The following is a 15,010-nucleotide window of genomic DNA, read 5'->3' as shown; positions in this document are numbered from 1 at the left end:
TAAGAGCACTGGAAAGCAAAAGAAAGATATTTCCACCGTCTCGTATCCTCGGAGAGCGGTTATCGCCAACCTGAACACTTCACACCACACGCCGCCAATCGCTCGCAGCGGCGCCATGCTGCGTACAAATAAAATATCAAATGAATGGGGCGCTGGCAGAATGACCAAGCTGTGTTTAACAACAGCATCGTTTATTAGGCTCCACGGACGTTCGCTAGGACACCAGATAACAGCGACTCGCGTAAAATCTCGCAGCGCCCAGGGCTGCGAAGAAGCTTACGCAATTCCGTTAACCGCGCCGCTGCTTCCTCCGTCCTCGTCAAAGAAACCGCTCTTTGAATTCCCCGAGAACACAGACCGTAAGATGACCGTTTCGAGACGAGTTCGCGCGAGGGAGGTATTGCGCAGCCCGCGAGGGTCCAGACAGGCAGGAAACTAGAGTACGTAACAGTCTCGAATTGCGAACGTCCTTGGGGAAAGCTCGGCTCTAGTCGGCCGGCCGACGACCGCACCACGGTAGCGCGGAGATCTCAATTTGCCTGCGCAAGCAGCGGGCGGCGAAGTCATGGCAACGATAAAGCATTCTGCGAAGAAGCCAGTCACTTCAATCCAGCCCACGGAAGTCGATCACCCACCGCCGCGCGCGCGGTGGCTCGGCTTGAGCGCATGACGACAGCCGACGTTCGAGCCGATCGTCCGGCCCCCTGATTATGTCACACGCGGTGCGCAAACGCACGGCCGAGACTCTCCGTCCGCGCTAACAGACAGCGCGCAGACGCTCCGCAAACAGCTGGTCGGGACAGCCACAGTGGTATGGTTATCCAGGAAGTGGCAGCCATCCGACACCAGTGCCTGGGACGTCAAAGCGCCGCCAGCGTCGGCGGCTAGCGCCGTCGTGTCCCGAAAAATCTCGCCGCGGAATGCGAGCAACTAGCAGCCGCGGTTAGGCCTATGTAGAAGCTCGACAGCCTTACCGTCGCTCCTTGGGAGCACTGGCCGCTTTGGCAGCACTCATCCCGCTGGCTGGTCGCTTCAGCTGGGCTCGCCGATCGCCGAGGAAGACGCAGGCAGTCTCAGGACACTGCTGAGGATTGCATGCAGATTCCGGGATCTCCACGACTCGGCAAATGTTGGCGACTGACGAGGCACGCCGCGAGATCAAAACGGGTACGCGGTGTCGGTCAACGCAACCGGCACCGAACTCACATGTGAAACAACGCGATCACCACTTGACCACGCAGGTATTCGCTCTTGGTTTCGCAGACGACACGACACACGGGCATCCCTCGGGGAACACACGGCCAGAAAGTAATCCCTCTTTTTCCTCGAGGGCGCGCCACCTGTAAGAAGATGCCACTACAGACGGTGGCGGCGCATGGCGGCCGCCGCGAGAAGCAATGGAAACGTGAACAGGTTTTGAAATACGTATTGCGCGCGCGCGGCGGGAGCACGTTTCTGGCGCCCGCTTAGTTCCTGCTGCTGCACTGGAGCCGGTTCGTGGCCGATAAAGAAAGGCGAAGAGTACGCTGGCTGCGAGAAAACAGTGCGTCAGCGAGACAGCCGTTTGCGCGGCGCTTGTTACAGCGGCACCGGCGAGAGGCTTGCACGACTTCAAGCTTGCACATCGCCAATAAATTTAAGGCGCCTGAGCGATTCAGATCTCGCCAGCAGTCTGAATTAAATTACTAACAAGTACAAGTCTAGCCAGCTCCGAAACGCTTTGCTAGGCCACGTCATTCGGTGCCCTCAGGGATACAACGGAATTACTGTCACAGCACCAACAATGATCGACGCGTCTAACAGAATCGTTTTTTCTTTTTTAGAGAGAGCTCTACTCACTCTTTTTCGGGCCAATAATTATTAACCATCAGTGTACATAAAATCTATAGAAGCGTATAAAGCTGGGGGATGTGTGTGTAAATGTTCTGAAAAATAGTGTTAGGGACATGCACTTGCCAGCAAGGGCGTCAGGTGGGGGACACCATATCTCCGCTGTGATTTCGAGTGGGGAAAACCAAGTGTAAAAACTGGTGCAAACCGGGCATAAACTGGGTGTTAAATTAAATCCGATTTGAGGGTACAAACGGACACTAAACGGCAGGCTGAAAAATCACTATGACTAGAACGGGCCTCTGACCAGTTCGAGAAGGGCGCAACAATTTATGTTCATGATAAGTATCGAGATATAAATAAAGTAGTAAGAGAATAAATCTAGACCAAGCATCGCAGATCTGGACCATAGGAAAGAAATTACCGCTAGCTGGTTCGAGTGCACCTAGCGCTCTCGAGTTATGAGAAGAAAAGTACACAGGGCGTTTCACCGAAGACTGTTCGTAATTTTAAAGATAGGATCTTTGACTTAGAAGAGCGCTCTATTCAGCATAACATTGTCAGCAATGGTGGGCCGCGAAATAGGTTTAGCAGGCTGGTTAACTAATATTGAATGGTTAACTTTTCAGCTATCACTGTGAAGCTCCTTATTTACTGAGTGGTTTGTATAGCCCACCCTAATATCCATATCAGTTTTTTGGATTTTCGAAAACGCTATTCTCGTATCCGCTTTAGCGCAAGGAATTCTGGGGCCACACACAGGTGAAACCGCAACGCCGAAACTGCGCGGCTGGAGAGAGCGCTAGCCACGCCTACGAGCGAGCGTCACACAGCGCCGCGGGTGTCACGTGCTCTTTTCGCAGCGCGGGGGCGGGGAGCGAGCGGAGAGCACGTGACAGGCGCGCAAATGTGTGACGCGCGCTCGTAGGCGTGGCTAGTGCTCTCTCCAGCCGCGCGGTTTCGGTTTAACCACTGTTGTGGCCACAAAGTTCCTTTCGCTGTAAGAATTTTTGAAAATCTAAAAACTGATATGGGTATAACTTACGGTGTGATACAAACCCTTCAGTAAAATAGGAGCTTCACTGTAATAGTTGCAAAGTTAATTATTCAGCATTAGTTAATGAGCATGCCGGTTAACCTGTCTTAGTTGTGATATACACCAACGCTCACAATTCTGCGCCAAAAGAAGCACTCTTCTAACTCTGCAAGTAGATGGTCTGTTAGAGGTGACACACCCTGCTTAATTGGTTTGTTTTATGGGGTTTAACCTCCCAAAGCGACTCCAGATGCCGTAGTGGAAGGCTCCGGATAATTCTACTCCCTGCGGCTCTTTAGCGTGCCCTGACATCGCGCAGTACACGGGCCTCTATCGTTTCGATACCATCGAAATGCGCCCGTCGCGGCTGGTATCGATTCCGAGTTTTCGGGTCAGCAGCGGAGCACCTTAGAAGAGTGAGGGTTCGGGCTAGTGGGTAGTCAGCATGAGGATCCATAGCGAACACAATTGAGGGGTAGCGCTCGTGCGATGTCAGTGCACGTTAAAGATCCCCAGGTGGTCGAAATTATTCCGGAGCCCTCCACTACGGCACCTCTCTCTTCCTTTCTTCTTTCACTCCCTCCTTTATCCCTTCCCTCACGGCGCGCTTCAGGTGTCCAACGATATATGAGACAGATACTGCGCCATTTCCTTTCCCCCAAAACCAATCATAAATTATATATAGCGCTCGTGTTGCGTCCCCTCAATTGTGTGCGCTATGGATCCTCAAGCGGAGCACCATCACCACTGAGCAACCACGGCGGCTTGAAACGCCCTGTACAATAGTTGTATCCCGCGAGACCACAGCATGAAAGCCAACGAAAAGCCTTGAAAATTAATTGAGGACAACGCAGCGGGATACAGAAAGAAAAAATGATAGGGGTAACCTTGAGAGAAGAAGAGAGAGCAGCGAGATTTCCAGCTAAAGGAGTCCTAGTGGAAATAAATGGGGGAAAATCCAGTTGTGTGGGATGGCACATTTAACGCAGAAGACGGGTTATCGATGGTCTGTTAGAGTAAAAGAATGGCTTCCATGGAAAGGCAGACACAGACCGAGGGGGAGGGGGGACCGAAGGTCAGTTACGTTCAGTAATGTTTTGTTCATTTCGTGGCAGCAAAGGAGCTCACTGGCTGTAGCAGTCATGCATGACATCATCATGTAAATAATTTAGCGAACCAGCTAGAGCGCTGATCACTCTAGTAGCATTGAAGGTAAGCTTCTGCATTTTTATTTTTGACATACTGTACATGAATTGAAGTCTTTATTTAGGCCATATACAGGCGTGCTTCACCTAAGATTTTTCACAATTTTAAAAGTACGTTTTTTGAGTTGGAATAGTGCTTTTTTCGGCATAGCATTGTCAGCGGTGCAGTACATCAGAATGCTGCTAAGACGTGCTAACTATAGAGGGCTGGTTAACTAGCATTGTATAGTTAACTTTATAGCTATTACTGTTAGGTTCTTCAATTGTTGAGAGGCGTGCAGCCCACCATAGCTAATATCCATTTCAGTTTTCAGAATTTCGAAAACATGGTTACCCTCGGCGCTGTGGTCCAACAAATACTTTCTTGAAGCTTGCAGGCAAAGCAACCTCTCCAGTGCATGTAACTCGTCGAAACAGCCAAAATTTGTTGGGTTACAACGCCGAGGGTAACCGCGTTTACAAAATTAAAAAAAAACATGGATATTACTTACGGTGGGCTGCAGGGCTGCACACCTCTTAGTAATTAAAGAGCCTAACAGCAATAGCTAAAAAGTTAACTATACAATGTTATTTTACCAGCCTGCTAGTTAGCACGTCTTCAGAATAACAGCCTGAGGGCCGAGTTGGTGCGTGATGAAATGAACGGCGGCGCAACAAGGACACTGTATAACAAGAAAGAGACGCCACATGAGCATGTGGTGCCTCTTTCTTGTCTCTGTGATGTAATTAATGGGCTCAGGTCCGTTCAGGAGCCCTGGCCAATAGTACAGACCACACCCAGCATCACGACGTTGTTTCTCTTGAGCGACGAGGACGAAGGTATAAGATCGCCTGCTTACACACTAACACGCACACAAACACTACAGGGCACTTAGTACCTATGTCAAGGCGAACATCAGCGTCCGACTATGGGTTCCGGTGTGACAGTCCTTGTCGGCGCAGACACACACGGCGGCGCAGGTGCAGCCCGGTCACCGGGGAAGTATCAGCAGGCCGGCACCAGCAGGTAGGAGCGCGTCGGTAGGCCCCCTGGCTACCGGGAGGCCGGAGTCAGCAGGCGAGTGCTCACCGGCAGGCCGCCAGGCTACCGGGAGACCGGAGTCAGCAGGCGGTGGTACTCACCGGCAGGCCGCAAGGCTACCGGGAGGCTGAAGTCAGCAGGCGGGTGCTCACCGGCAGGCCGCCAGGCTACTGGGAGGCTGGGTCAGCAGGCGGGTGCTCACCGGCAGGCCTCCAGGCTACCGGGAGGCCGGAGTCAGCAGGCGGGTGCTCACCGGCAGGCCGCCAGGCTACCGGGAGGCCGGAGTCTGCAGGCGGGTGCTCACCGGCAGGCCGCCTGGCTACCGGGTGGCCGGAGTCAGAAGGCGGGTGCTCGCCGGCAGGCCGCCAGGCTACCGGGAGGCCGGAGTCAGCAGGCGGGTGCTCGCCGGCAGGCCGCCGGGCTACCGGGAGGCCGGAGTCAGCAGGCGGGTGCTCACCGGCAGGCCGCCAGGCTACCGGGAGGCCGCAGTCAGCAGGCTGGTGCTCGCCGGCAGGCCTCCTGGCTACCGGGAGGCCGGAGTCAGCAGGCGGGTGCTCACCGGCAGGCCGCCTGGCTACCGGGAGGCCGGAGTCAGCAGGCGGGTGCTGATCGGCAGGCCGCCTGGCTACCGGGAGGCCGGAGTCAGCAGGCGGGTTTTCGGCGATAAGCCGCATGGATAGCGGGAGGAGGAAGTCAGCAGGCGGGTGCTCGCCGGTAGGTCGTCTGGCTACCGGGAGGCTGGAGACAGCGGACAGGGTACCGTGGCGGGTAGCGTGCGCTGGAGGCCAGACCCTGGACCTCGATGCCCGGCCGGTGCAGGCTAGCTGGCCTTGGGGAAACGCCGAGCTCTAAAAAAACGTACCGCCACTCAGCCAACCACTGCCACGACTGCCTCGAAGCCAAGCTCCAACGTTCGATTGCGCACGCGCACCGGCTCGCCCCGCACGCGGCCACACTTCTCCTTTGTCCGCCTGGAGCCCATAGGGCACAATCCACATCGTCACAGTGTCCTTGTTGCACCGCCGTTCATTTCACCAAAGCACGTCTTAGCTGCATTCTGATGTCACTACACCGCTGACAATGATATGCCGTAAAAAGCATTCTTCTAAAAAAATCTGTTTTTAAATATTATGAAAAGTCTCAGGTGAAACACCCTGTATACGATTTCTGGGGGCTACCCATCAGACCGGGCAGGGGAAGCCAAACGGGGCGAAGGTAGGGGCATCTGGCCAGGAAGTGTCCCGGGCCTTCGGGGTGGTGGAGGAACTGCAGGAGCAGATCCCAGAGGCGCTTCAGTACTCTAAAAATGAACTAGCCGATATGGGAGTAAAAAAGGAGTAATCTGTCATCTAGCCACTCCCTTTTAGGAGCAGGGTATGCTGTCCAAGTCCCCGCGCAGATTTCGGACACTGAATATACGGAATGCTTCTTTCGACAGCGCAGGCATATGCCCATCCCAAAGCCTAGTAAGTAGATGCAGTCAGCAATGGGACGAGGCTTTTAAACACTGCACAAGAGAACTAAAGGTTAGCAAATAGAGGAGGTTGAATCCTCGGTTAAAGTCTTCGTAACTGCTAGAACCTCGCTGCAACTGCTAGAACCTGCCTCTAAAACGGAGTGCGCTAGAGTAGTGCGCTAGAAGATAGCTCAAACCATTTTTACTCCCACATAGGCTATTCGCATTGTGGAGGTGTGGTGTATACCACGTTGGCCGGATCCAGGCGTAGTGGGATTTGTGCTGATCGACTGTGATGAGTGGCACTAATATTATGCTTCTCAGCAAGGCGAAAACAGAATAGTGGTGATGGTGGTGGTGGTGGTGGTGGTGCAAATGTAAGGGCGCGATTAGTCTTACAGTGGCCAGTCTGCAATTGCTCCGTCTGAGTCACTGATTAAAATAATTGTGCCGCTACCACTGTTCCATATAAGGAACACTCCTAGATGGTGGTGCGCAGCTATAGACGGAGTGTGACAGTTTTGCTGTGGCAAATAAGGGTTTTTTTTCTGTGTGCGGGGTGAGACAGGTGTTGGTGACGAGGCGACGGAAAAGTTTCTGTTCAGATCTCGGACAAAAAATGAGAATTAACGAAGCAGACGGGGTAGCGTCGAAGAACTTGCACTGTCTTCTAAAGGTCCTACTTGCCTCCGCGTCGAATTGCTGTTGGATCGTAGAAGTCTTGAAGCGTGGACGGAAGAACAGAAGCAGAGGAAGGCGCACGCTGTGGAGAATTGATTCACGTAGCTCGTGGCGCCAGGCGCGCCAGTTTTCCCGTGAAGCCTGCATGACTCGGGATCCAGACAAGTCTCAAGTATCCAACCTGCGCACCTAGAATGGACCGACGTTGGGGTAATGCTGGCGAAGATTAGCATGAACATTGGTCCCACTCAGAAATATGGTCAAATTACCACGTTTTTACAACCATGGCCCCATAGTTCATGCCAGGACGGGGCGTATGTTCAGCCACTCTAACTATCGACAATGGTTCGATGTTCACTCCAGGGCTGGGCCTATGCTCGGACAGCCTGCCTGATATTCATCACTGACTCGCTGCCAATATTGGCTTGACGGTGGCTTTGCAGTTATTGGCCATATCGAACCTAACTCGATGGCGTTCCCATCACAGGGAGCCACGGGCTTAGCCAATATGACAAGCCATTGGATTTTTCATTGCAAGGTAAGTTGAAAAATTAGTCTTGCGTGCACGTGAAATGTGGGGAATCGGACGCAGGTTCTTGGTTGTGATGTGTGGCTGTAGCCTTTGGAATCGCGATGATCAGCGGGTGATGGCATGAGTCAGGAAGGAAGTCAATTTCCCAGATGTGACTGATATGGCCGAAAAGGTGTCTGCTGTCCGTTGCGAGGTTTTTGAGTAGTGCGTACGTGACAGCTAACGTCCTCCCCTGGAGCGCCTTTGTGGTCGCTGCTTGCGACGGATCGAAAGCTTTTCAAGAATGAAAGGTTGATCCATAGGGTCATGTGCATGTTGCGATGGGGTTCCAACGCAGAGATTGAGTGCTGTTGGAGAAAGAGGCGCGGGAAAAAAAATATCGGCCGCTAGATTAGCTGTCTGACACATTGAGCTATATATACAGAGAGGTGTTTCCAGCTCCAGCAGTTTGCATTGGCCTTGTACAGTCTAAAAAATACGCCAGAGCCAAAGGGAGAGGGTTCTGGCTCTACAGGCCAGAGAAGAGGTCCTTTCATTGCTCTTTGCTGAGCTGGCTGGCGTAAGCGGTGGCTTATCTGGTTGCGAAGTTAGGCTATCCACGGAGAACGGCCGCGCGGCCTCTTGTGCGATAAGCATGGATGGCTTAGGTGCGAGCTTTGCCCAGGTTTATGAGCTGATGATCAGGCATGGGTTGATTGGCTCGCACGTGCTGGAGTTGGCTTGTCGCGAATGACGAAGGTCTGGAATGACTGGAAGAGAGAGAGAGAAAGAGAGGGTTTATTGACTTGAAAAGCAGAGAGATTGGCCGGAAAAATGAATAACGGGAAGAGGAGAAACAAGAGGGTCACGAATGACTGGAAATCACATAGGAGGAGTCTGTCATCCGGTGGACGTAGTCCGGCTGGTAATGACGACGACGACAGCAATACGCCGTGATTCCCATTGCAGAAATCAATGCTCTTTCAAGTGGTCGTTGGATGCAAACTTTTCACCACCATGGTCCTCATGTATTGAATTTTCAAACGCGCTCATTTCAAGATGGCCGCGTCTTAAGAAACCCTTCAATGTATCATGGTCAAGCATGCGCTCTCAAGAGGTCATCGGCGCTATGTAGAATATGCACTAAGGTCAAACATTTGTTAATAAAGCTTCCTAGAAGTGTCTAACCGAGAATAATACCGTTTTGTTGAACTCAAACCCAAGAAATTCTGACTCTCGTATACACCACGTTTAGTGAACTGCAAGTTTATACAGAAAACACTTTGTGAAATATAACGGTATTTTAATTTGACAACACAAGTAACGAATTGAGCTCAGAATGAGCCTTAGAACAGCGCAGTGAGCTATGAAAAGAGAAATGATTGGGTAGGATGACTAAGAAAAAGGCTTGAGCTCGAGAACAAATGCGAGTCGATAATATCCGGGATGAAATCGACAGGGAGAAATGGACTTGGAAACCATCAGAATAGATAACCTGTATTCAGTCAGGGTAGCGAGCTTGCACTAAGGAAAAAGACAACGTGTCGAGAGCGGCAGATGCGTCATGCGAAAAGGGGGCGTAGCTGCAGGCGCAAGACCGGGCTATAATTAGATATCAATGAATGGGGTTCTTTGCACGGCAGTGCATTTAACTTCGCCGCTATGGTGACGAAGGTGGTGGAAATTGGGGCTATTTTTATATAATCTAAAAAGGGTCTCAGCTCGAGTAAAACTTAATTTTTTCTGCAGGAAACGTGGACAATATATATAGCCTCAGGGCCTGTGTTGAACATTCATCATGGTCATTAACACAAGCGGAAGCCGGTGAGAAATATGGTTTGTGGTTTATGGGTGCTTAACGTCCCAAAGCGACTTAGGCTATGAGGGACGCCGTAGTGAAGGGCTCCGGAAATTTCGACCACCTGTGGTTCTTTAACGTGCACTGACATCGCACAGTGCACGGGCCTCTAGAATTTCGCCTCCATCGAAATTCGGCCGCCGTAGCCGGGATCGAACCCGCGTCTTTCGGGCCAGCAGCCGAGTGCCATCACCACTCAGCCACCGCGGCGGCGGTGAGAAATAAATGAAACAAAATAATATACGCTTACAGGACGCGGTCAGCGTACTTTCAAGTCACCCACAGGTGGAAACCAAATAAACAAAAAAGTACATGGTGGACGTTTAAGTTCAGTGTTGTCTGCAGTATGCAACCGTTCATGCCGCCAATCCGAAAGCGCAAGATCTACTGAACCTCCTGAATCTATCATACGACGATGGTAAAAAAGTTCTTAAAGGGGCTCTGCAAGGAGCTCTAATAACGTTGCGGTATGCCAGGGATGTTAAAGTTCGATGCTTCACGAATATTGTCCGGCAAGTATTTGTTTAATGCGCTTTGCGGAAGCTGAGTTATCTGTAGTCAAAATTCAAATTTCAGCATGTTCGCGCCTTTCCCTCTCCTCTCGTCACATTTGGACGCTGGAAGGTCGGTGCTCCTCCGCCGGGTCCACTTCCGGCAGCGGAGCTAAGCGACTTATTGGCCGCGGCCTTGGTAGCTGCGTGACGTCTCAAAGAATCTAACCAATAGCCTTCTCTCACCTTGTCTACGCAGAAGCGAGCGACGGAGGAGGGTGAGAGCATGAAAAAGTCGCCGGGAAGGGCTCGCCAACTTTGACGCGTGATTGCGGGTTCTCTTCTGCGTGTAGAAGTGTACTTCTTGGCTCAGGTGTTCATGACAACACAGTGCAGTGACTAAGCGAGTTGATGCGCTCTCCTCAAAAGGTGTTTCAGAGCCCCTTTAAGTTCTGAAGGATGATTTCAGGGCGCCCAAAGACGACGCCACATGAGCTGCGAGATGTGAACGGTTGTGCATTTATCAGCGGTTGTGCGTGGCTATAGTATACACACGGCTCACGTTTTTTCAAACACTACCTCTTGGAATAATTTGGACGGGCGTGTTTTTCGAGAACGGAATAGAGGCATCGAAAGCTGGCGCGTCAACTGCACCGCATTCTTATCAAACGCTGTGCGAAATGCTTCGCTTGCTGTGCTGCCTTATCAAAACCAGGTCTACACGCGACGTCTGCGTCAGCGCTTTTTCAATCACTGCTGCGCGGCACGCGTCGATTGATTGATTGATTTAGTTAGTGAATTAATGATCGAGTGAATTAACGAATTAATTCATGTCTGAATTATTGATTGATTGCTTGAGTGAGTGATTGATAAATGTTGTAAAACATTTTATTTGTCGGAAAGAGCTTGGTGCTAAGAGATCGCATTAGGTTGTCGACAGTATACATAGCCATTGACGACTTTGTCAGCCCACTCCGCCGCCAGAACTTGCATTCTGGGGTCAGAACTAGCCAGCACGATCTACCACCGCTCGAGAGAAGCATCGGTAACTAGGTCACCCGGGGGTGGCTCTATTTTGAAAACGCTTCGTCCGCACCAGCGCAAACATTTTCAAACGCAGAGCCATTGACACCGGAAGCGCTTTGGGGCTAGTGTCATCACCAGCACCCATGTTTTGTGTGCAAACAGTACAGAGTCAAAACCGTCAAAACTTTGTGTATACCGCGTATTGTGTCCCACTGGGTGGTGCGCTTCGCTATATTATGCACGCATCCAAAATACATAGTTACGAGTTACATCGAGTCGAAAGGCAAAAGACTATGAACAAGAACTCACTGTGTGTGTCAATGTTTGTAAACCGTCCCTTGTTCTTAGATGCGCTATAAGCCGGAAATACGACCCAACAAGCCAAAGTCCCTATATAAATAAATTTCCTGCCCTGAAACATGTCTGGTGGATGCGCCTAAAAAGAACGCTCCTGATGGCCCCGAGGATGCGGTAAGATTGCTGGGTGACATAACGGCACTATAATCTGCCAGTCGAAAAGAGAGAAGAACAAATTTTATCGCGCGGTTTTCGTGTTAGCCGCTAAGTTCTGTTAGTTGGATTTTTCTTGTAGGCGAATGCTTAGTACCCAACTTGAGGGTACCCGGGAAAGGCCTTTACCTGCCATGTGTAGGTGAATTGATAAGTCAAGTCGTGTTCGGGTTGGTCTTTGTTCCATGTCAGATGTGTAAGGAAAGGTAGGCTGCCACCGTGTCTATACCAGCCTGTATAATACAGGCCGATTTAACCTCCCCGTTCAACCTCACCAGGTGTAGGTAAGGATTTGTGTAGCATTGTGGGTCTAGCGCAATAAAATTTTTGGTGAGTGTGGGGGCCGGTGGTGGCTTGCTGGCTCGAGTAAGGTGTGGAAGAGGCGCCATAATTGTATTTCGAGTGTAGTGACCCGTTGATTTCATTACGTACTTAGGTCCACTGTGGGCAATACTTGGTAGTGTACGTGTGTATCTGGAACGTACGTTCCGTGATTCGCTGAGACATGCACGTGTTACATGGTTGCTTCCGCAGGGTGCGAGATGGGCGCTGTCTGAGCTTAAGTAGTTTGGTAAGATGAACGCCGGAATCTTATTTGTAATCTATTTTATTAATTCTTAATTTTTTACTCAATGATCATATACAGGAGGGATTTTCGATGGAGCCTGTGCAACAGTTGGCTTGGTAACTTGCTGTTTGGTATCCTTCAGCCACTGCGTTAGTGGCAGGGGATGCAGTCGAATATGTGCTGTCTATTTTAATGCGCTTTTTTTTTCTTTTGCTTCAGATTATTTGGATCGCTTGAGGTTTACGTGGGGACTTCCTGGAGATGTCAGAACATTGTGGCTGGGACATATACATTTCTCGGGACATGGATATGTCTCTATGCGCTGTTTTAGTTAACTCACTCCTCCATTGGTGTATACTTAATGTTCAGGCGGTATCAGCCTTGTGTATATTGACGATTCCACCACCTGTGTCACTTAATTATTAACATTTGGCAGAACAATTTCCTACATACTCAAAATTTCTTTTTTACCCACCGCGGTGGCCCAGTGGTTAGGGCGCTCGGCTACTGATCCGGAGTTCCCGGGTTCGAACCCGACCGCGGCAGCTGCGTTTTTATGGAGGCAAAACGCTAAGGCGCCCGTGTGCTGTGCGATGTCATTTCACGTTAAAGATCCTCAGGTGTTCGAAATTATTCCGGAGCCCTCCACTACGGCACCTCTTTCTTCCTTTCTTCTTTCACTCCCTTCTTTATCCCTTCCCTTACGACGCGGTTCAGGTGTCCGCCGAGATATGAGACAGATACCGCGCCATTTCCTTTCCCCAAAAACCAATTATTATTATCAATGCGTAAATCTGTTAGTATTTAGACCTTCCCCTTGGTGGCATCAATACATACGAACCTGGCTTCTGACTATTATTTTGTGCCAGGATGAAATCTAAAGACCAACATAATTAATTTCTTTACCTTCCAAGAAGGGATTGTCAAATGAAAGGAAGACAATGAAGCAAGATTCTTTTTTTTTTAAATTACAATGCCAGTGAGTGAGCTCAGCAAAGGGGATTCATAACGAGCAATCGTAATCCCGGTATAAGCACCAAAGCAACGAAAGCGGAGTTCGCTGGTGCTTACAGGATACATATTTTGTCGCCTGCACCGGTGAAAGAGCTCATGCAGCGGGACACTATGCACTACTGTTGCCGGGCGTACCTATCAGAGGCACAGCCTATACGCCTGAATGAGGTGAGCGCATTTACAGGCACAACATGCTTGCCCAGCGAAGTCCTAACCCAGATATGGATAACGCGCATACAAAGGCAGCATATATTATGGTGGTGAAGTGCGAAGCAGCTGTATCGAAGCGAATGGCGACAAGCCATATCGCGTGAGGATGCGGCCAATGCCAGCCAATGCGGCACTGTGGCGACCCCTCGTGTCACACTTTGAAATCGCGACGCGACTTTCCCGCCTAGCCGATGAGCACCGTCGGCAAGGCGGTTTCGCACGTTGATTGTATGCCCTTGCTGATTCTCTTGCGCCGTGTGCACTGAAAATCCTTCATGGGTCCACCTTTCGAGCTAAAGCCTAAGGTGCTCGGCTGCAGAGCCGGAGTACCCGGGTTCTAATTCTACCGCGGCGGCCGCGTTTCGACGGAGGCTAAACGCAAAAGGCGCCAGTGCTGTCCGACGTCAGTGCACATGAAAGATCCCCAGGTGGTCGAAATCATTCCGGAGCCCTCCACTGTGGTACCTCTTTCTCTCTTTCTTCTTTCACTCCAACCTTTCTCCCTTTTCACACGGCGCGGCTGAGGTGCCCACCAAGTGAGACAGTTACTAAACATATATAGCCGATTGCAACTTTCTTCTTTCACTCCCTCCTTCACTCCTTCCCTTACGGCGCGGTCCAGGTGTCCGCCGATATGTGAGACAGTGCGCCATTTCCTTTCCCCAAAAACCAATTTTCATTTCATTTCAACGTAGGGCTGCAGTGCAGCTCTGGCCACATTCATGACCGCATATACAGAATTTCCACACGACAAAAATTAGTTCGCTGTTAAAGTTTTTGTTGTAACTTCAACAAAAAGAGTATCAGCAAGACGAAATTATAAGCTCAAGAATTTTGACAACTATTGTTTTTTGTGATGCAGTCAAAATTTCAAAAACATGGCCCATTGTTGCCAACAGCACTATTTTTAAATTGTATTTTGCTACATGTGTTGCTCACCACGTGTCGCCGATGGTAAGGTCTGGTTTGAGGGAAGATGAAAAGCAGTCGTGCAGACACGGTCACAGCTGGAACGGCGTTCAGAGGCCGGGTGAGCGGACGCGCTTCACATGCGCTCCGCAAACTTTGTCCTTTACGACCGGATTTACTCTTCCCAGCCGTCTGAAGCTAGTGTCATCAGCCTCCGCTTCTCGCCAGGAACCTGCCGATACCAACCGTTCCCGATATGGACCACCAAATTAAGAGGCAAGTCCATATCTTTTCATCACCCGCTGCTCTGAGGCTAAGCCTCGCGTCGCAGCAGCCGCCGATCCCTAACGCCGCTAGAGACGAAGCTTCGCGCTCGGACCACCGGCGCGTCGGCGCCTCGACGGCGGCATGGAACCCATTGCAGTAGAGGGAGAAGACATATCTCTCTCGGAACTTACCTCTACTAACGGCTGGAAATCAGCGCACGACAAGCAAAGCGCCAATCGCAAATCCCCTCCTACCGTTACTCCGAATCTGCCTCAATTAGGTCCAGGCGGGGCGCCGGCCCGGCCGCCCCAACTGTTTTCCCTACGCTACCCCAAGCTCCCCATCGACGACCATAAGGTCAACCTCCGTCCCCGTGGCGGCCTCAGCTTTCCGACCGTTAACGGCGTTGTGCTTCGC

The 15,010-nt window shown here is 51.0% G+C and overlaps 1 protein-coding gene across 1 annotated transcript in view; it reads right to left on the bottom strand.

The window, feature by feature from the left end:
* The window catches only part of LOC144132959 (hypoxia-inducible factor 1-alpha-like), a 199,867-nt gene extending 198,523 nt beyond the window's left edge, over window positions 1-1,344 (bottom strand). Inside the window, exon 1 of the mRNA XM_077665722.1 lies at window positions 975-1,344. Coding sequence (XP_077521848.1) covers window positions 975-1,015 — 41 coding nt within the window. The 5' untranslated portion in view covers window positions 1,016-1,344. The remainder of the gene's footprint in view (window positions 1-974) is intronic.
* Between the last annotated feature and the right edge of the window lie 13,666 nt (window positions 1,345-15,010).

This window comes from Amblyomma americanum, chromosome 5 (assembly GCF_052857255.1).
Source record: "Amblyomma americanum isolate KBUSLIRL-KWMA chromosome 5, ASM5285725v1, whole genome shotgun sequence".
NCBI classification, from domain to species: domain Eukaryota; kingdom Metazoa; phylum Arthropoda; class Arachnida; order Ixodida; family Ixodidae; genus Amblyomma; species Amblyomma americanum.
Note: the sequence above shows the minus strand (reverse complement) of the source record. Positions and strands in the feature narration are given on the sequence as shown.